The 21,945-nt window shown below is 40.1% G+C and overlaps 1 protein-coding gene across 2 annotated transcripts in view; it reads left to right on the top strand.

Moving 5' to 3' along the window:
- WRN (WRN RecQ like helicase) overlaps positions 1 to 21,945 on the top strand; it is a 163,136-nt gene that overhangs the window by 116,672 nt on the left and 24,519 nt on the right. Inside the window, exons 24-28 of one of the 2 annotated variants that reach the window (XM_075204601.1) lie at positions 10,577 to 10,747; positions 12,044 to 12,141; positions 13,590 to 13,665; positions 13,752 to 13,822; positions 19,186 to 19,252. In XM_075204601.1, coding sequence (XP_075060702.1) covers positions 10,577 to 10,747; positions 12,044 to 12,141; positions 13,590 to 13,665; positions 13,752 to 13,822; positions 19,186 to 19,252 — 483 coding nt within the window. Of the gene's footprint in view, positions 1 to 10,576; positions 10,748 to 12,043; positions 12,142 to 13,586; positions 13,666 to 13,751; positions 13,823 to 19,185; positions 19,253 to 21,945 lie in introns of both variants that reach the window. The other variant, XM_075204600.1, reaches the window with a different exon arrangement.

Genomic DNA, 21,945 nt, shown 5'->3' with positions numbered 1-21,945 from the left:
GAATGGGGTTTAACAAGAATGAAATAAAGTTTGATGTTTTTTAATATGTATAAAATTGGAAGTCCAATAGTGCAACACACATTCCAGTGTCATGCAATAATATTAAAGCTGATGTGTTTATGAAAAATTGTTGAATATTCTATTATTGTCTGGTGATTGTTTGTTTACCTGAGATCAAGCCAAACTTGTCTGAATTAACAAGTTTGGAAAGAAGTGAATTAAATTAAATCTAGAGGCCAAAAACAAACAATTTTTAAATCCATATTGACAAGCGCTATTGGCCTGTAGTTAATATCTAATGCTTGTCTGGCTTTTTTCTTGGAGTAATAGAGGGAGGAGTCCATTTAGATAATAACGAACACGTCTGCCCAGTAGTACAGCTTTGTGGGTGCACCACACTATTGACATGTTTATTTCCAGAAATGTTGTATTCAAGTAATCTTTAATATTTTGGGGGGTTGACAAATTTGCCTCTTTTGATTGCAGTAAATAATTTTATAATTTCCAGCTAAACAGGGACTTACTCTTATTGGTTGGCCAAGTTATTGATCATGATCAGTGAAAGTAGGTGATTTTGGATTTTAAAATATTTTGCTTTTTTTTTTATTCTGCACTGCTAGAATGACATCTTGGATCCCTTTAACTGTAAAAGCAGCCGTCCAGCAATTTTTTTTAAGCTATGCAGGGTTGGAAATTTCCCTAAATCGCTTTGCTTGTTATCTATGGTGGTGATTGAAAAGTACATCTAGGAAAATATCTGGACAATGCTCAACTGTATCTCTAGAGTGGATGTAGGCTCTATCTGTTCCAGGTTTTTATTGCTAGGGGGCGGATCCCAATCACTTTAGTACCATGTGGGGCAGGAGATGGCCAGATTAGCTCCAAAGCTCAAATAAGCTTTATTTTTGTTTTGTTTTTCTTGCTAATAGCAGTTTGTAAAAGATTTTAGATGTCAGGCAGTGAATCCAAATACTATCATTTGAGAAGGTTAGTGTTGTTTCAAAGCTAGCTCATGTGCTTCAGTGCCAGTGTTAAACATCTCTGATGAAATATGGCCAGGGTTAGGGAACAGAGTTGGCCAAAAAGGGTGGATTGTCCACTGCAGTGTGGGGAAATCTTGATCTAATATCAGGTGGTTAGAAATGCCCGGAGAGAAAGGAAATTGAATGGGGCAGGGACTGATGTGAGTGAGTTCTCTGTACAGCGCTTCAGAATTAGTGGCTCTATATAAATAAATAGTGATGATGATGATTACACCCAAGTGGTTGATGCACTTAGTATGCAAAATGAAATTAAACAATTAAATCAATCTTGAATAGACCATTACTAGCAGAGGTGTATAAGAAGTATACTTTATTATTCACGTTGAAATACATCTGTCCATTCAAACATCCATCAGCTGTCTAAATACCACAGGGCTGGACGATGAGTGGGTTTGGACAGAAGAACCAAGTATACTATTGGGTAAAGGATGAATAACCATTATAAAATCGCCCAGACTGACTGAGCTCCAGGGATCTCCATGAGGAATTTAATTGTTGCTTTATAAATTGTTGTGGAGGCTGCTGGTATGTAAAATAAAAGAAAAACAATAGGTTTAGGTGTCCTTAGCAGCTCTAAGTACATATCCTCACATACAGTCGTCCTATCCATTATGGATATTCTTCTTGATTATATAGTGTGAAATGAGTGGCAAGACCCGGTCATCTCATTAACCATATGGGTTTCTTGCATGCAGAGAATATCGAGATGTTTATTAAACTAGGACAATACAAGGGAATATCTTTGGGAGGCGATTAATCCCTGCACATAACAGTCATTAATTTTAAGTGACATGGTGGAGGATTATGTATGCGGAAGGCCGCATCACATTGAATATAAATTACATAGATATAGTAATGAAATGTTGCTTGTAGTAGCATTAAATGGTAATTAAAATGTGGCTGTAACATTGTGATAAATTCAGCATGTAGAAAAAGGTGCAGAACTTTCAACTAAAACTAGTGTTGCATCTAATCTTGAATTCAAGGCACTTTTATTGCTAGTTGGCTGTAGTATTTAAGCTTTTATACACCTAGTTATATGGCCTGGAGCACTGCAACTTTAGAAGCAAACAGTCATGAAAACAAAAAATATAGGCATTGCAACACAGGAGGGCACGTCTAGTGGGAATTTAACAGAGGTTAATTTAGCCCCAAAGCCACCCAGTACTGGCGGCATAGTAACGAGCTAAAGTCGATTGGATAATTTTAAGGCAGAAGTGGAAAGTAGCTACAAGAGATCATAGTGAGCGCAGCTCTGAGAAAAGTCTCTCCTCGGCCGCTCTGGTGAGGTGAAGAAATGTGCATAACCTTCGGGGGCTACATGGAGTCTAGTTCTTTTTTTAAAGAAACAATATAACTTTATCTTTATTTTAAACAAGAAATTGTCGGACATTTGTGAAAAATTGGTACTTATTTTATGTTTTCCTCTGCACAAGTATTTATAAATCTACCTCACTTTATCATTTTTGATCATTTGTTTATTAGAGGCACTGTCCTTCTGATGTGTAAGGATTATATTTAATTTGCTTTGGCAGAGAAAGCAATGTTGCAATTTCTTTTTATAGATAGTACAGTGCCTTGATGTATACACACTTTATCAGATATCTCTCCAGTATATAGATACAGATAGATAATATATATACAATTCACTTCCTACAACTGAGTGATATTTGTGTTGTTTTACATCCACCTGTATGTTTTATCCCTCCGATAACAATGTACAGATGGGCTTTCAGGCAGTCCTGAAATAGACCACAGGAGGGGATCAGGTTTCGTCTATTATGTGAAAAACTAGTCCGTCTGCTGTACTAAAAGTCCTCCTGGGAACTTTCAAATTAGGAAGTTGCATTTGATGAAATTTTATACTGCCTTTGTTACGATGAAAGATAAAGAGCTCTCTAGAAAGGAAACCTCCAAAGTAAAAAATAAGAAATAAGTGGTTTGTCTTGTCTGATCACATTTAATGAGATGTTACTGAAATGAGTCAATGTAAGGCCTCAGTTGACAAAGGCAGCAATCATGACTGATTTGTAGTTTTCAGTGCAATGTTGCTTTTAATGTTAAGATATCGGTTTCACTTAATTATTAGTCACTGTTTCTTTTAATAAACCAAATACTTTTCAATCTTTGATAGTGGCAAATTTAGATTTTGCACAAATAAAAAAGCTCACCCAGTGCACATTCATTTTGGTAAATACAGTGGCAGAAAGCAAGATTCACAATATTACTGATTTTATGACATATATACCAATAACTGACCATTAAAGATGGTACCAAAGCAGAAAGGATTAGATGTGTAGTTATTACGCGATAGGAGTCATTGCACCGGCTATACAATCTTTTCAAGATTTAAAAATAGTTTTTTTCTGCGCTACGGGACTTTTTTCAGAGGGGGTCATGCCACTAACTTGGCTTGTGAATCCTCTCCTGTTAATGATATTCTTTTTTGTGGCATGGGAGCTAAAAGGGAATCCTATCTAGCCTTTTACCACACACAGCTATTCCTTAGTCATGAATTTGGTCTGACACAAGTGTTTAAACTCCGTAGGACAATACAGTGCGCCAATTACACTATGCAATGCATTTGAGAGAATCTATTTACAGACATGAGATTTTATTCATGTCCAATAATACATAGATTGGCAGGTATTGTTGCAGAAGTGCAATATATATTTGTCTCTGTCCCATTTTCTCTTTCATCCAGTCTGGGGGACACTGCTTACCATGGGGTGTGAAGGGGAGCATAGGAGTTGGCACCTAGCTAGTTAATTTCTAGCATTGCTGACAGACCCCTCCCCTCCCCTCTACATACCCCCGCCTCTTCCTCTTCCTCCTCAGTTTTTTTTTTAGGTGCCCAAAGGAGTTGGACTTACTGTGGCTGCTCTGCAGCTACACCTTGCTGATTTTACTTTATTTTCATTTTCTTTTATTTTGCTAAATAAACGTGCAAGAACTGAAGGGGACTCCTATGCTGTAAATAGCTGCAGCCGACAGAATTCAGTGTGAGCAGGACGGCTCTCACTGCTTCATGACAGGTGCTGCCAGCGATCTCAGGGACTGCTGTCACACCGGAGCCCCTTCCTTGCAACAGAGACCATCAGGTCTTTACAGTTAAGAGTATCGGCGCTGCCACTGTGGGCATAGAGCGCCGCTACTCTGTAAATGGCGCCTGCCATTTGGATGGATTGTACCAAGTCACCCGCTCTCAGAGCATAGGGGGGACTTAGGTAAACACTCTTGGTGCCATATGCAAAAAGATGGAGTGAGGCACTGTTTTAGTTGCTGCTAGATAGAGAGCACACTCACAGAACAGCAGCGCAGGCACTGCTCTGTCAGCTGAGAGCCAGAGACTCTCACTGGCAGAGCAAATTAGGGTGCTTTAATACAGAGTGACTAGCGGTCTCTCCGGACCACTGTCACTCTTGGGGCCTCACCGATAACCGGCGCTGCATGGAGGGCCGGTTATCGGAATGAAAAGAATGCCGGCGGCCATTTAAAAAAAAAAAAAAAAATAGCCGCAGAGGAGGAGGTCTCCACTACTCTGCCATATACTATATGTTTTCTTCTCCTCCCCGCTAATGGGCCAGAAAAAGCACTTCAGAGAGACAGCATTATCAGAGGGGGGGGGGGGGGAGCTATAATATAGAGCTCCCCTGCTCTCCATGGAAAGTTGGATTAGCCCAGCCTTTTTGGCGCCAAATATAAGTCCGGGAAAGGACACACATCAGAGGGAGCAGGCACCAGGCACTGCTGTTGGACTTCTCCCCTGTTTGGCTAAGTATCTGATTTATTTAAACATATTATTGTATTGCTGACTGCAAGGTGGGCTAGTGGAAATTATATTATAGTTCTCCCACTTGCCAAGTTATTTTATTTTTGGTTTAATAATTTATAAGTATAACTTTTATGTCTGTTTTATGCTGTCTCTCGCTCTCTAACAGCTAAATTTAAGTCTGTATGTTTGGTGTGCCTTCCTTTGTAAAATGACAGATAAAGGAAAGGGCCCTTAAGTAAAGTATTTCGCTTGCTCCAAATGCAATACTAAATTAGCTAGTGAGCATTGAGACTCAGGTGCTCTGGGCTGATTGCAGCCATTCTGAAAAATTTGCTGCAGCTGACACCCTTTCCTTGCTAAGTATATTTTATACTCTCTATAAGTAGATAGGGAAGTATAAGATTCTGAGCACAGTTTTGGGGGATGAGCATAATGTTTCTAAAGGATTATTGCTCTCTCATGAACAAAAATACTATCTTTTGACTGGTTCATACATTAATTAGTATTTTCTGTGTAAAATATATGGTGTATGTGCTTGTATTTGGCGGGGTGGTAGCTTTATTTTCTATTTAAAATGAGACAACTAGAGCAACATATGCCAAGTGTTTTTCCCTGTTCCAAATGTAATGCTAAATTGGCTGGTGAGCATTGGGACCCAGGGATGCTCTATACTGATTGCAGCCATTCTGGAAGGTCTGAGGCTGCTTACAGCCTGTCCTTGGCTAAGTATATTTAATACTCTCTATAAGTAGATAGGGAAGTATAAGATTCTGAGCACATTTTGGGGGGATGAGCATAATGTTTATAAGAAATTATTGCTCTCTCATTGACAGAAATACTATCTTTTTGACCGGTTCATAGATTAGTAGTGTTTTCTGTGTAAATATATTTTGTATATGTACCTGTATTTTACTCTGTGGTAGTGTTATTTTTCTACTAAAAATGTGAGACAATTAAAGCAAAATGTGCCACGTATTTTCCCTGTTCCAAATGTAATGCTAAATAGCGGGTGAACATTAGGATCCAGGGGCGCTCTGTACTGATTGCGCTACGGCGTCAGTTGGGGCGCAATGTAAAAACGGCTCCATTCAGGCTTCAATCCTCCTGAGTGGGTACTGTTTTTGACACAGGGGGTTGGTACCCCGGTCAAACTATGATCTAACCCATCGGAGGTTCCAGTGGTAGTTGAGGTGTTACCTTCTGCCTCTGAAAGAGGTAGTCTTTATTAATTCAGACATGTCTATAAAGAGAACAAGTCCTTTACCCTCGGTAGTAGGACAATCTTCTCTAGCGTATCAGGTATTTCCCCCTGCGGGAAGCCTGGGTGGTCTGCAGTGATAGAAGGCCAGGTATTCAGAATGGCAGGTTATATCTGTTAAACCGGTGACTGAAGAGCCCGAGACATTTACCTAAAAATAAGAGACATAGATCAGCAAATTCTGAGGGAGAAGGTGAATGGTTAGAGGACTGTGACTCCTCATTAGTAGGATCATAGGACAGTTCATATTCCCTCACTCTGCAGAGTTGAGAGAGTAAGCGGTTTTTCTTGGCTATGTGCCTGAAGGAAGACGCGAGTTATGTGTATGAGGCAGACCAGAATTCAGCATCCAGTCTTCCTCTAGTTTCAGCTACAACTGTAGCGACCAGAAGAACATTATGGTTAAAATATGGAATGCGGATGTGGAATCTGAGAGATTGTAGTATCCCTTCCTTAAGCTAGTGGAGTTAATACGCCAAGAGCTAGGATTCCGAGGTTGGTTTTTTTCAGACAGCCCTTTGGGGGGGCATGTCTGGCAGAGGTCATCCGGTAAGATCTAGATTTTCTGGAGGAGGAGACAATCTCTTCGGGGAAGATCAGCCTCATCCTCCTCTTCTGGGCGAATTATGCACATGGTGTGTCAGAAGATTTTTCTTCCAGAGGACAAGATAGGGTCTCTGCAAGAGGGGATGAACAGAATTCTGTCCTGTAAGAGGCCGTTGGTCCTTCTATGTATGAGGAAACATGGTAGCGTCTTTTGAGACTCTCCCTTATGACAGGATCCATTCTCTGTGTTTTCAAGAGAACATGTTGAAGAAGTGGACGGGGTCCCATCTGAAGTTAGATCGTCAGATGGTGTTTTCTTTGGAGACGATTCAGTCTCTCGGATGATGTTGAGTCACAACAGAAAGTTACAAAATTTAGTGCAAGACCAGAAGAGATCTGATAATGGCAGTGTATGTGTTCACAATGCCAGGGGACTTCAGGCGAGGTTACCTGGTTCCTCCTATATCAATGATTCCCAGAGTCCTTGGAGACTCAAGAGGGAGATCGTCCAGTCATTCTTGTGGCGCAAGCTTGGACATGAAGAGTCTGGTGTCCAGAGGTTCTTCTTTGACATTGGACCTGGGTATTCGGTACCCCTTTGGAAACTTCTGCTGATTCAGGGACCATTCTTGCATCAGAATCTAGCCCAATTGAATTTAAAGGCATGGCTTTTGAAGCCATTCTGTGGAAATCCAGAGGGTTTTCTTCCAGGGTAATTGATACCCTTATCTAGGCTAGAAAGCCAGTTCGGCTTAATTTTGTCGCCGCTTTGACGTTCATACGTGCATGGTGTAGGAATAAAGCCTGCAGTTCAGAGTCTTTATCTTGTTTTTATACAAGATGGTTTGGATGTTAGGGCTTTCTTACTGGCAGTGCTTCATATACAACCTCCCTATGTTCCACCAACGAATCTTGGGATCTTGTTTAGTCCTTTATACGCTGCAGGAGCTTCAGTACATACCGTTACAGTCAGCAGAGTTACGGTTTTTAACTTGGAAGGTGGTTTTCCTTCTTACTATTGCCTCAGCTCGAGGGGGTATCTGAGCTAGGGGGCTTTGTCGTGAACCTTATCTGGTTTTTGGGATGATAGAGCAGTCCTAGGGACAATGCATCATTCTTCCTAGGGTGGTGTCTGGTTTTAATGTAAACCAGGGAATGGTGGTTCCTGTGTTCACAGAGGATCCTCAGGGATCTGGAACAGGGAACATGAAATTTTGGATGTGGTCAGGGCTCTATGAAATTATGTCAAAAGGACTGCAATGATTCATAGGACAGTTTCTTATTATCTTGTTTGATTGTTTTGGACATGGATGATCAGCGTCTAAACAATTTATTGCTAGGTGGCTTACTCTGACAATAAGGCAAGCTTATGTCGGTACTAACCGTCCGGTACCAGAGTGTATTGTTGCCCATTCTCCCCGTTCTGTGGGGACGCCCTGGGCTTCACTGAATGGGACCTCAGCGGACCAGTTATGCAGAGCAGTTACCGGGTTCTTAGTCCATACTTTCACAGGATTGTACCAATTCAATGCCTTGCGTCTTTAGACGCCTCAAATTGGCCGTAGTGCTCTACATGCTGGGCTATCAGAGCGGTCCCACCCTTAGGGGGCTGCTTTAGAACGTCCCCATGGTAAGCAGTATCCCCCAGACTGGATGAAAGAGAAAAGAGGATTTATGTACTTACGTTAAATCCGTTTCTCTGATTCCGTCTGGGGGACACTGCGATCCCTCCCTTCTGCCTTTCCTCTGTATGCTCTTGTTTGATTGACCTTTCTCCTTGGGGCTTTTTGAATTAACTGAGGAGGAAGAGGCGGGGGTATGTAGAGGGGAGGGAAGGGGTCTGTCAGCAATGCTAGAAATTAACTAGCTAGGTGCCAACTCCCATGCTCCCCTTCACACCCCATGGTAAGCAGTGTCCCCTAGACGGAATCAGAGAAACGGATTTAACGTAAGTACATAAATCCTCTTTTTCGCTTTCTGGTGAAATAAAAGTAAGATATAGAGAATAAATACATGACGTTAGTTGTTGAAGACCTGAAGCTTTATAAGTAAGGATCCCATCTAGGGCCAGTAGTAAATCCATGAAGCTATGCAGGTGGGGGAGAAGGGCAAATTTAAAATGTGCGGACAAGTTTAGGAAGAATGTGCATCATAGCCCAACTCTAAATCACAGTGTTAAAATAAAGCTGCCCCGTATTTGTGTGCTACATGCAAAAGCAGTCTTTATTTTCCCTGCATGCAAAAACAATTTGACTTTGCATAGCGTCATGATTTCTCCAGGTACATGCACACTTTAGCCGGATATTCTCCTAGCTGTAAATGAGGCCCAATAGTGCAGTACTAGCTGATATGGCCCAATCACAAAGTCAACCCATAAATGTGATCAATATTAAAATGCAAAAAGGTTGTGAATTTGGTTTGGAAAACAACATGGGACAGATCATCATCATCATTTATTTATATAGCGCCAGCAAATTCCGTAGCGCTTTACAATTGGGAACAAACATTAATAAAACAATACTGGGTAATACATAAAGACAGAGAGGTAAGAGAACCCTACTCGCAGGCTTAAAATCTATAGGACAGATGGCTGGATACACTATTCATGGCACCACCATGAATACTAGGAGATAAATTATAAGGTTCTTGGTCCCTTTGTGTGATACATGAATTGAAATGTTATTGTGATATTTTCTTTTGAGGCGAGTGCAAGCAGGGCCGGATTAAGGGAATGGAGGCCCCTGGGCTAAGGGGCCCTCCATTCCCCGCGAGGCCCCCAATGTGAGCCGTCCGCCGCCCCCCACCCCCCGCAAAGACCCCCCCAAGCACTTACCTGTCAGTGCAGTCCTCCGTCCCGGCGCGCTGTAAGCTCCTTACTGAGGAGATCTCGCGAGAGTTCATGAACTCTCGCGAGATATCCTCAGTAAGCAGACTACAGCGCGCCGGGACGGAGGACTGCACTGACAGCACTCAGCAGCATCGATCGGGCCGGGGGCGCCCCCGCCCCCGACCGATCAATAATGCTGCTGAGGAGTTTGAAGGGCCCCCTGGATGCCCGAGGCCCCTGGGCTATAGCCCAGTTAGACCTCGGGTTAATCCGGCCCTGAGTGCAAGGCAATATTTAATTTTGGGGTTAGAGTCCAGTGTATTTTAACATATGCATCTGGTTCTGTAAGTGCAGTGCAGGACACGACATGCTGTGTTAAATTGCTTGTTTGGGTTCATTCATTCACTATGTAGTATGAGGATATGTTCTTCTTTGGAATAAAGAATTGTTCTTATCTTATATAATGAGCATTTGCAAAATAAGCCTGATTTTAAAAACACACAATCAAGCTCTTAACTAACTAAAGTGTGAAATATCATGTTCTCAAAGCCACTGTCATAAAGCCACTAAAGCCAAATCGATGTTCAGTAACGTCTGTCCAAGGGCTGCTCAATTAACAGACAAGAATCATCTTCTCAATATGAAATCAATATATCTCTGTAAAGGGAATAAACGAGAACATCCCAAAACATACATAATGGTATAAGGCAAGTTTGTATCAGTCTGACAACCTCTGTGTGTGTGGTGTTCTGAAGACTAAAAGTAAATGAATATGGTGAGACCATCAAGGAGTACTAGTATCTGCTTCGACTGTCAGTGCATGTAGACCTTCAGTGTATTTAGCCTAGACTGTTGGGTTTTTTTTTGTTAACAGTTGTACATTAAGAGATATCAATTTCTACAGGCTATAGGTAGGGCACATGGCAAGTGATTTGATTATCATTTTCTGCTCTGTTACCATTTTATTTACTTTATACAGTAAATATTAATTAATGTTTACTTTACATAAGTGTTCTTGAAATTTAGTAAAATGTAGTTACATTTAAAAATCTTGGAAGTGAACTATTTTTATTTTTTTTTATTTTTATTTTTTAAATCAAAATGTTAATTTTTAAATTCAATTGTAGACCTCCCAACGGGTGCCAGATAGATATCGCCTCCATCCTCTCTTCGGTCAGGGGAAAGTTATGACAACGGTATTTTGGAATGCTTTGGCACGACAGCTAATCATTGAAGGCTATCTTCAGGAGTCTTCTGGGCAAAACAAATTTGCAACTACATGTGGCCTTTCAAATAAGGTAAGTTGTTGTTTGTTTTTTGATTTTCCCAAATCATTTATTTTTGTTACCCCTGTTTAGACTATTATGCTAGTTTACTTAAATTAATTAGAGAGCAAGACTATTAGAAAAATGTCTGTCCTTCAGTAGAAAAGTAAGAAGGATTACTGAAGCTTGCTTTATAAAACAGTCTGCTGGTTCCCAGGGTAAGAAGGATTCCTCCAATCTTCTTATAGCTTGCCCGAAATCTAGTAGTGGGGGGGTGCAAGCAAGAGATTGCAGCTTGTGATGGGTCCACCTCTTACTAGGTGCCACACCAGCAGGTTTTGTGGCAATCAAAGCCACTGTTTTAGTGTTGCATCAGCAAACCTCTTTAAAAGTGCTGCCAGGAACAGTCACAGAGATGTAATAAACTCTGACAACCATTAGTTGTTTACAAAAAAGACAGTCATCACTGCTGTCAATAACAGTGCTTTTTGCAAGGGCGCTATTTAACTGGCTTGCAGCAGATGTAATTATGAGATGCACAACAAGGTTTTCAATGGCTGTTAAAATATCAACACATCGCAAAAGAAAATCAAAGTGCAATTGGCAGGTGTTTTTTTTTTTTTTTCCACCCAAGCCATGAAATATTTACAGTAGACACTGCTATGATATTCAACTATCAAAGCAACTTGTGATTACAGGCAACGTGCAGGGGAAGACGGATGTGATGATGACTAAAATCTCACCCCTGAGATCAGTGATTTGAATGAAGCAAGTCTGACAAATGCTACACTCAAAAAGGGGAGAAAGAAGTATCATGGCACTCGCTATATCTTTAGATTAGAATCTGTGTCTGTTTATTAAATCAACAGTTTTAACATATCCATCTTGTGGTGTTCACATATGAGCACTGCTCAGCTGAAAAATAATGTTTTCAAGATCTGTGTCTGGACAAAGCGTGGTTGCACCATGTGTTACTCAGACCACGGACATGTAAAGCTGCTGATAAAATTCTGATTGATAAATATGATTAGCCTAGTGATCTTATAGAAGAAAAAAAAAAGGGGGGGGGGCAGACAGGCATTTGGCATAATAAATGGGGTCTCTGACCAAAAAATGTTGTCTTTTTTGCCTTTATAAAAAAAAAAAAAAAGGCAAAAAGCAAATTAATTTTACAATGTGGCCACCAAGAGCTTGTCTCAATATTGTAGTTCACTAGAGAATTAAAAAAAAAAATACTTGTTATTGTTGTTAGAGATTTCGTAATAGCGATTTGTCATTATGTAAAACCATTCAAATTGTTGTTGATAAAATGTGCATTTTCCTTTATAGGGCAAAAACTGGGTTAGCAATGCCATGAATAAAACATGTCCATCCCTGCTGTTGCAACCAAATGAAGAGTTGTGTGCACAAAAACATACTCTTTCAAGGTAACTGTTCAAGGGACCCCTTCAGTAAAAAGTTATTTTGAGATGAACGCAGAACAAATATTTTATTTTTATGTTTAAATGTAATTCTTAGTTCTTGCTTGTACTATATAGAAACTAGTTTTAAGATCTTCCCAACTCCGGCAATGTGGCTCAGTTGGTATGTAGATCCTTTCCTTTTTATTTATTCTAACTTAAGATGAATGCTCAGAAATGGAGAGACTTGCTGACTCTAGTCCATCATAAAATGATAGGTTACTGGTATTGAGAAACTTTTCTATAAAAATATCAGACAGGCTACTTATTTAAGCTATTTTATTATTGAAAAACAATTGTATTGCCTGTGTGTGTTTTCTTAAAGGACACAACTACCCCTCTTTATGTTCTGCTGCCTCCTCATGTAAATAGATGACCACACAGCTTATCCTAATGCAACAGCTGCTGTTTACATAGCACACTTGCCAATCCGTCTATTGGATCGTGCTCAGTCCTCCTACATTGTGAACGGCAGTCGCTGCCTTCGAATAAGTAGTATGGCTTGTTGCAACTTCAGGTCATTTCGAATGTTTGCAATAGAGGTAAGGGGGTAGGGTGGGAATCCTGTTTAGTGTAATTTCAAAATGTCTCCTAAATTTGTAAGCCTAATTTCTTTTTAAATACCATCAATTATTAATCCCCAGCACTAGGTAATAGTGCTGCATGTCATTGTTATGTAACGGGGAAGACCGAAGAATGTTAACTATTAAATAATTTCCAGATTTGGAAATCTATCTTTATTACTTATCTGCAAAAACTAATTATATTTAATTTATAAAGATCATGTATTATATCCCTGGATCATTCCAATGGAAAGTTCTTACATACAAGTCTTTCCAGGATAAGCAAAATGTTGGAAATCTAGCATGGTGTCCCAGACCTTTGCATTCTCCAGTTGGCCATGCATGGAAAACAACAGAGAATGAAATCATCCACTACAGTTGAACCTATCCCCTCTTCAGAATTCTCCATGCAGTGCTGTCTTGATAATACAGAGAATCTAAGGGGAAAACATCCCAACATTGGAGGTGGTTCATAAGTGGGTCAAAAATTGAAGTGATTTAAATAATAATATTCAGGGGCGTTGGCCATTCTGCAGGCATGTAAATTGTACCTCTCATATCCCTTTCATAAACTAACATAAATATTTTATATTATTGTGAGTTGTGTGCACTTCAAAAGACAAAATTTGTTATTTTAAGCACTGTTGGAACAACCAGAAAGACAAATATTTCTAGCTTACGCTTTTGCATTAAGAAAATTGTTTTTTAAAAAAATCTTTAGTTTGCTTTCTCAAAAGCTCCTGATGCTTCAACTTTATTGTCCTAGTCTTTCAGAAAATTATGTTTTTGACAATCTTGTCTGTAATGGAATTCTTTTTTTTCCTTATCTTTTTTTTTTTTTTTTTTTAGTAGTTTGCGGCCTCGTACCTCTATGGTTAGAGAGAAGACATCAAGTGCAGAATCCAGTAAAACTACGACTGACATCCAGGTTTCTTTTTTGCTTTTATATTAGTATTCTGCACATAGTGGCAATTTCTGAGTCTAAAAGTACTGTTATTTTTCTTACATTTCTAGAAATTAAGAGACAAGTTTTCATATCAAGATGCTGATGAGCTTCCTAACACTTCAGAAGTCTCCAAAATCAGGTATTTTTTTCACATAGGCCATGAAATAATTAGAATAGACATGATATTCCTTATTACATTCTATGCAATAAATTTATTTATTTAGTACAGCTTAGAGCCCAAGTCAAAATTGTCCTTGGAACTAGTCTGGTAAGCAAGTTACAATACAAAACTAGTGGAATGTATACATTAATTCACAGTGTGTGTGGAAATGTATATATCTAAAGTAAGAGATAAGTGCTAGACAAATTAATACATTTTTCAAAATATGCTAGAGAAAGTGTCTGCCTCATAATAGCAGCTCTGTAACCACCTACATAAAAGAAATTCCACAAATAAGTACAAGGTTATAGGTGCTCAAATTCCCAGAAGCCTATAAAAACAAACAATAAAAAAAAAAATTGTGACATGACTGGCACGCCACACTACATTTCCAGTTCTGGGCACTGCCAGTCTTTATGATGCCACTGATCGGGAAGTAGAAGGATTTTTGAAATCCATGTATGGAGTAACTGGAGCTTCCTTTAGACACATGCTGTCATCTGCATGGGTTGCTAGGGCTATGGAAACTTGAGCTAACCGTCTAGCAGAATCTTCCCCTGGCTTTACACCTGAAGGAGGAGTCCGGGTATCTGTATGAGGCAGCATAGAATCCGGCATCTATGTCATCTTCAATGTCTGCTTCTGCGGTGGCGGCTAGAAGATCTCTCTGGCTTCGGTCCTGGGAAGCGCATGTGGAATCCAAAAGAGCATTGAATGCCCTTCCTTATTCTGGCTCGGTACTTTTTGGACCGGAGTTAGATAAAATTATCGGCCAGGCTACGGGTGGGAAGAGCACCTTCCTTCCTGATAATGTGCTAAAACCTTGTACCCCGAGGTTTAGCTCCTTTTGCTAGCCCTTTCGGGGAGGCTCCATCCACCTTTAGAGATCAGACAGGCAGAGGTAGCTCTTCTGTATTCAGAGTTCACCCCTAATAGAGGAAGGTCCTCATCTGCCAGCAGGCGCCATGCCAGACTCTCGGGATAACCGACACTACAGAGATTGCTAAAGGTGGATAATAAATGGACATCACGCATAAAAACTAAAAGTTTTATTGGTATACATTAAAAATAGTTAATAAAAAGCGAAATATAAAAATTTCTGGGACAGGTTAATTTGTACAGAATAATCTTATTAGTAATATACTACGGGAGTATGGTGATAGTAAGATCGAGTATATGTCTTTCTATCCAAAATTATTACAATCTATGTTATTTTCAGATGTAAAGTCCAATAAAAGTTCAATAATTCATACTACTGATTTCGACTTCATACATGTATTTTCAATGATTCGATCTTTTAATTCAAACTTAGTTGAAGTATTTTAGTTCTCATTAGATGAACATAATTTGTGCATTAGTTAGTCATATATATGCCAGTAAGGTTCTCGAGTGTTATTTTTATTCATATGCCTTCGAATGATGATGGATGTCAGTTAAATTCCCAGCGCTAATGAGATGAATAAATGAAAAGAGTGAATGAAAAACGTTATAATAATGAGTTTGCATTAGCAAATTCCAGCGATCTTAGAGTGTGTTAATGATATCCACCCCAAACATCAGGTTATCAATATCCGTTATGATCCCGATATTATCCCCCTTATAGGGATAATAGGACACATGCGTTTATTGTATGGAGGTAATATACGTTAAGTATGTTTTTTTTCATAAAGTCTGTCCACAGTAAACGGGTGCAGTTGTGTATGTGTGTGTATGTATGTATATATATATATATATATATATATATATATATATATATATATATATATATATATATATATATATGTTACCGTGAAAGACCGAAATTGGAGAATGTCGACTTTCACCAGTGAATGTCAACAAACACCAAATACGTCGGTGAAAGATCGAATATTTCATTACATTCTTGTACATTCGGACCCTCACTGGTGTATGTCGACAATCACAGACATGCTCTGGTGAAGGACGAAAAGGGAGGAGCCGACATATAGGCGACAGGTTGTTTCCTGTCAAATCCCGTGTTCTGGTGGAATGAGTGATTCCGATACCCTAATTTATACAGAATGGATACTGGAGTGGATTGTGATCTTTTTCTTGAAAAGTTAAATGCATTAATTGCGAGTAAACGAGAAGACAATTGCGACTGAACTACGGAGAAAGAAATATGAATCTCGAACATGTTCAACATTCACCATTAGTGCATGGTGAATGTCGACATTCACCGGTGTAAGTCAGAAATAAGGATATTTAACAAATATTTCGGACATACACCAAGCGACTATGTGAATGTTGACATTCACTGGTGAAAGTCGACATTCTCCAATTTCGGTGTTTCACCGTAACACACATATATATATATATATGCGCCTCGGTTTAATGCTTTAATCAGTAGACACTGGTAATGGATCCCGATGTTGACAAACACCTGATAATTATTGGTTGCATAAATTATGCTAGATATTTCTCCCGCTAACAGTCAATTGATATACGCACTACTGTTTTGCGGCTACAGTCAGATTATCCTCTGTAGAGTATGTTATATTCAATCATTATTCCATTTTGTAAACTTCATTCAAAGCGTTAATTAACTATTAGATGAGCGCTGAATAGAGATCTCAGATTAATGATGTTCTTCGTGTGTGTATATACAGTTTTTAGCGCGGAAGAACTTCGTACTTAAAGTGTGATAATATAAAAAGGATTCTAGGGAAATATCACGTTGAATTGATATGAAAATACTTCAGTGGTTTTGAGATATTCTGAACATATATACGTAGCGTTCATCACAGGTGGTAACCTAATTATGCAAGTTGCAGTTCCGATACTGTCTCTAAAGTAGAAACAGAAAGGGCTAGTTTGTTTATTGCTCTTGAGTAATAGAGATTTGTCGTATATCTTACATATGATTCTTATTTTAAATATTATTGTATGATCACAAATTTCGTGAGGTATCTGACTTTAGGACATATACCCTGAAAACTTATTCAGTTATTAATAAAAAGAGAGCTATAGAATTTGGATAATGGTATTTCTATTTCAGTTTCTAATTGTAGCTTCTATGATTGTCTATAAATAGGTTTGTGTAGAGGTACTATCCAATTAGATAGAATTCACGTCTAATTATCAAAAAGCATTCATACAAGCTATTATTGCCAGCTACACGATGAACTCCCTGTTTAGCCTGACACACAGACTCCTTCTAAAACCTAAACCTGGCGTACGTTTTGCTAATTGCTTCTACTAGGAGGCAACCCGTATGTTAGGGCTGACTATTTAAACTAATGTCCACCAATAAGCATAATTTGATTTGATTGACACAAATTAAAGCCAATGGTTTAAAGTTTCTGTATAGTTAATATAGAATTAGAGTGACAGTTGCTGAGTAATTAATTTGATCAGCCCTTTAATATTTTCACTGAAAATGTAAATCAATGACACTAAACAATGAACATATAAGGAGTATAAATACTATAAACGTCACTACAATGTATACAGGATTGGACAAAGAGTCCAAGAGCAATGTGCTTATCAGCCCAGAAATTTGTTTGGACAGAACAGTTTGTCCCATCTCTGTCAAGCGTATTCTTTCCAGGAATTCTAAATAGGGAAGCGGACTTCTTAATTCATCACACAGCAATACCAAGGGAATGGCCTCTCCATCCTGAGGTATTTCAGTTCCTGGTCCGAAAGTGGGGCCTGGATCTGGATCTTATGGCGTCCAGACACAACCAGCAGGTTCCCAGGTTCTACTCAAGAGCAAGGAACCTGCTGGCGGTGGCAGTGGACATAATGACAATGCACTGAGATTTTCAGTTGGGGTATCTCTTTATTTCCATCCCAATGCTTCCCAGAATCCTCCAGCGGGTCAAGCAGGGAGGGCTTCCAGTCATACTGGTAGCTCTCGATTGGCCATGCAGGGTATGGTATGCAGATGTCCTTTTCATGGCAGTAGGATAAGGACTTTGTCTGCCTCTTTGCAACGACCTTCTTCTGCAGGGTCCATTTCAGCATCAGGACGTGCCTCAGCTGACTTTGACGGCATGGCTGTTAAAGCAGCCTCTGACGGTCCAAAGGTTTTTTCTCCAGTGTGGTAAATACCCTGTTACAGGCTAGAAAGTCAGTCACAGCTCGCATTTACCATAGAATCTGACTCATCTACATTAAATGGTGTGAGGATCGGGCACACCATACGAGTGAATTTCATTTACTCTGGCTGCTGGGGTTTCTTCAAGGGGGTCTTGATGCAAGGCTCCACCTGGGATACTTAAAGGTCCAATTCTCAGCCCCTTTGCATCTTCTTCCAGAGGCGTCTGGCAGACTTTCCGGACGTCCATACCTTTTTGCAGGGGTCCTGCACATTCAACCTCCCTTTGTCCATACCACAGCACCCTGGGATCGGAATTTGGTACTTTCTCTGCTAAAGGAAGCCCCCTTTGAACCCTTACAGTCAGAGGACCTTAGATTCCTGACATTAAAGGTGGCATTCCTGCTGGCCATAACGTCGGCTAGACGAGTGTCAGAGCTTGGGGCTCTATCCTGCAAGGAACTTTTCCTGATCTTCCATGATAGGGCGGTGCTTCGGACTGTCCCTTCCGTTCAACCAAAAGTAGTTTTCGGGTTTCACATCAATCAGGAAAGAGTGGTTCCAGTGTTCCAAACCTCTTCCGCAGGTTCCGCTTTAGAAAATTTGGATGTGGGTATCCGACGTACAGATTCTCTATTTGTCCTGATTCCCAAAGAAGAGGCTATCCAGCTTCCAAGCAAACCATTGCTAGATGGCTTACATTTACAATAAAATAAGCGTATCTTAACGCTAACCAGACTGTGTCTACCCACATTACGGCACACTCCTCCAGGTCTGTTGGGGCTTCCTGGGCTACGCACAATGGGGCATTCGCTGATCAGCTATGCTGGACGGCCATGTGGTCCTCGGTTCACACATTCACCAAATTTTATCAGTTAAACTGGGTTTGCATCCTCAGATGCTAGCTTTGGCCGTAGCATGCTACGAGCTGGGCATCCAGGGCGGTCCCTCCCTTAAGGTGGCTACTTTTGCACACTCCCCAACTACAACCCCATGGTAGCAATGTTTCCCAGATGGAATCATAGAAAGGGATTTATCGGAAGTATAAAAGTCCTCTTTTCTCTAATCAAGTTTGTTTATATATTATTCTGAGAATTTGAGCGCCTCTTACCTTGTTAAGGTAGTATAAAGAGTGGGCTGTGTAGTTAATTTCAAGTGAGTGGCAGTTTATTTGTTAGTACACTACTGTTGATGTTTTTATACAGGTTTGTTTACAGCATATCACTAGCATTGTATTTTATATTGTTTTCTTATATCGCGGTGGTGTTTTTTTTGGATGCAGTTTGATTAAGCAGTCTCCATACAAACCGCCAGAGCCCACCATGTCCAAAAGAGATATAGAGCTGCAGGTCAGTAATGAACTATACCAATAACTGTGATGTTTTCTTTTTTCCAGACAGCAAAGAGCATGATTATTTACACAAATTATACTGTATGCATGTTACAGTAATTGTGACTTCAGAAGAGTTGTAGTAGTAGTTACTCCAACAGGCTGAATGCGATTTGCACATCTGCCCTTGTCAAATGACACATAACATTAAAAAACTGAGAAAATATGTACTAAAACTGAAAATTCACTATTGAGTGAAGTTCAGTATGCTAAACAATATATTTGCCTGGTGTCATGCGTTCTTTCCAGTTTGAGGGTTCCCACTGTCTGTAAAAGTCCAGTGATACTCTCCATGTACTTACTGAAACAGGCTTTTCATCAAGCAAATAGTAAGTTGTAAATGCCAATCCTCCATGAACATCATATTGACTTTGACAACACCGCTACTCTCTTAATACTGACAAGTGGCAGAAGAAGTGAGGAGAACGCTTCTGGACCATTATAGATTTTGGAGAAACTGCCACATTGAGAAGTAGGACCCTAGGTGTGCATTATTCAATATTATTCTTTAACTGATTGATCTCCTTCTGTAACGTAACTTTGTTTTGGTTTGAGCTGTCCTTTGGAGCAAGATGAATTTCTGTGTTTCAGATTGAGCACTTGGTAATAAAAGCATACTGCATCCAAGCAATGACAAAACAGTTTAGCAGATATTACAATATAGCACTAGGCTACCGAAAACCCACACAATTTGGGACCCAGCGGTAACTTTCCACGGCACTCCAATTCTGGGCAGAGCATAAACGAGTTCAATATGCCTTGCTCCAGTGTCTGACTCCACCCACCTGTCTCACAACACCCCCTTCCTAACCCAACCAACCCATCTCCCCATGCTTACCACATTTCCCCATTCCTTTTGCAACACCTAGAGATTGCTATTTGTCAAGCTACTTTAGAAAGCAAACAACAAGAACCACACAAGTTATGTATTGCATATTTTTTGTGGTCTGTCTTTAAATCGTTACAATTCTAAATAAACTTTGTAAACGGATTGATATCACACTGTTTCCTGGTACTGTATAACTTGTAACTTCATCTGTTGGCAGCATCCCAATCTTTGTACCCTGTAAACACTTAAAATATATATATAAAACGAACAACAGTTCAGCAGTCAAAACAAACAATAAATAGGTTTATATAGCCGTTCTCACTAGTAATTCAGTGGAGTTAATATCTCAAAAACTTTTCTTGCAATTTCATTTTCTCTATCCTACCACTGGAGGACACTGCATTACCTTGGGGTATAGTAGGTGGGACTGGAGTTAGGCACTTATAAACTTGTTTGTTTCCCTGACTCCTCCCCCACTATGCTCCTCCTCTGTAGCTGACTTCAGTTGTTGTAAGTACCTTCTGGAGAAAGGTCACTTTTGTATAGGCTCCTGCCTATACTTAGTTTAGCAGTAGGTTTCCTGTTTTTATTTTTGTTCCTTTTCAGGTGCAGCGCTGGACTCCATGCCAAGACCTAGAGGAGTGAATAGTCTCGGGGATTTCTTCACTCTTGAGTTCCAGCGCAGGTAGGCAGCACGCTTCCCTCGCACCTGGGGCCATTGTTTATTTTAAAGTATGCCTTTAAAGGCAGATTTATGTGGGGCACATATATGTTTATTAACGGCCTTATAGACGGCCACGTTTAAACAGGCGGGCGGGAGTGAGGGTGTCTCTGCCTCTCCTCCCCGCCCGCAGACTTGCCGGCAGCCTCCTTCCCCCTCCTCCGCCCCTAGACAAGGAGCAGCAGCGGGGGAGAAGGACAAGCATCGCGCTCTGTAGAGGCGATGAAGTCAGTGAGACCGCACGCACCCTGGGCATGGCAGCGCGGCGGTTCTCACTTCCAGCAGCTGCAGCCATATTATATATATATATAGGCTGAGCGGCGGTGAGCAGAGGCGGACATGTTAGGAGAGGGGAGTACACCTCCATCTCTCTCTCTAATGGCGCGAACGGCAGCCATCTTGGATCCGGAGCACACACATCAAGTGCATGCTGTTCCAGACTCTGCCTCTCTTCACTGGGTAATGTAGTATCGTTTTTAAACGATTGTCAGTCTGTTTGCCACACTGTCAGGACCTTTATTTCAGGACCCTATGACTGCTGTTTATATTATAGGATTACCTATTAGACAATATGGTAGTTTCCTATCCTCCTGTGACATATTTTGCTTTTTGGGCAGATGTACATTAATATGGGAATACATATCTGTATAATATTCCATATGGTGACTGTGGATGGACTTTTTCCATAAGTCTGGGAAAAGGAGTTCCGTATATATACAATCCCTTTTGCTACGTATAGCCTGTGTTCCCATGTATTGTGGTTAACTTTTATACAGTTTTCCGAATATGCGGTATGTCTGAGGAATTACCTGAGGGGTAATAAACACGCTGTTTTATATGCTCTACATTATTTATGTGGCAAAAAATAATATACAGTGTTATCCCGTGGTAGGCTGGTTGGTCTGTATTGTATTGTGTATATGTGTGCGTAAACCCTAATAGCACACATATATATTACCTGTTTAAAAGATAGAACAGATTTATTCTGTGTCTTTTTTTCTTGCTGTTGTATCAGGTTACAATAGGTGAGTCTTCCAGAAGTAGAATACTTGCTGGTTGGCATACTCAAAAAATGTGTGTGTGTGTATGTATATATATGTAT

Source organism: Mixophyes fleayi, chromosome 1, assembly GCF_038048845.1.
Source record: "Mixophyes fleayi isolate aMixFle1 chromosome 1, aMixFle1.hap1, whole genome shotgun sequence".
NCBI classification, from domain to species: domain Eukaryota; kingdom Metazoa; phylum Chordata; class Amphibia; order Anura; family Limnodynastidae; genus Mixophyes; species Mixophyes fleayi.
This window is presented reverse-complemented; position numbering and strand designations above follow the sequence as displayed.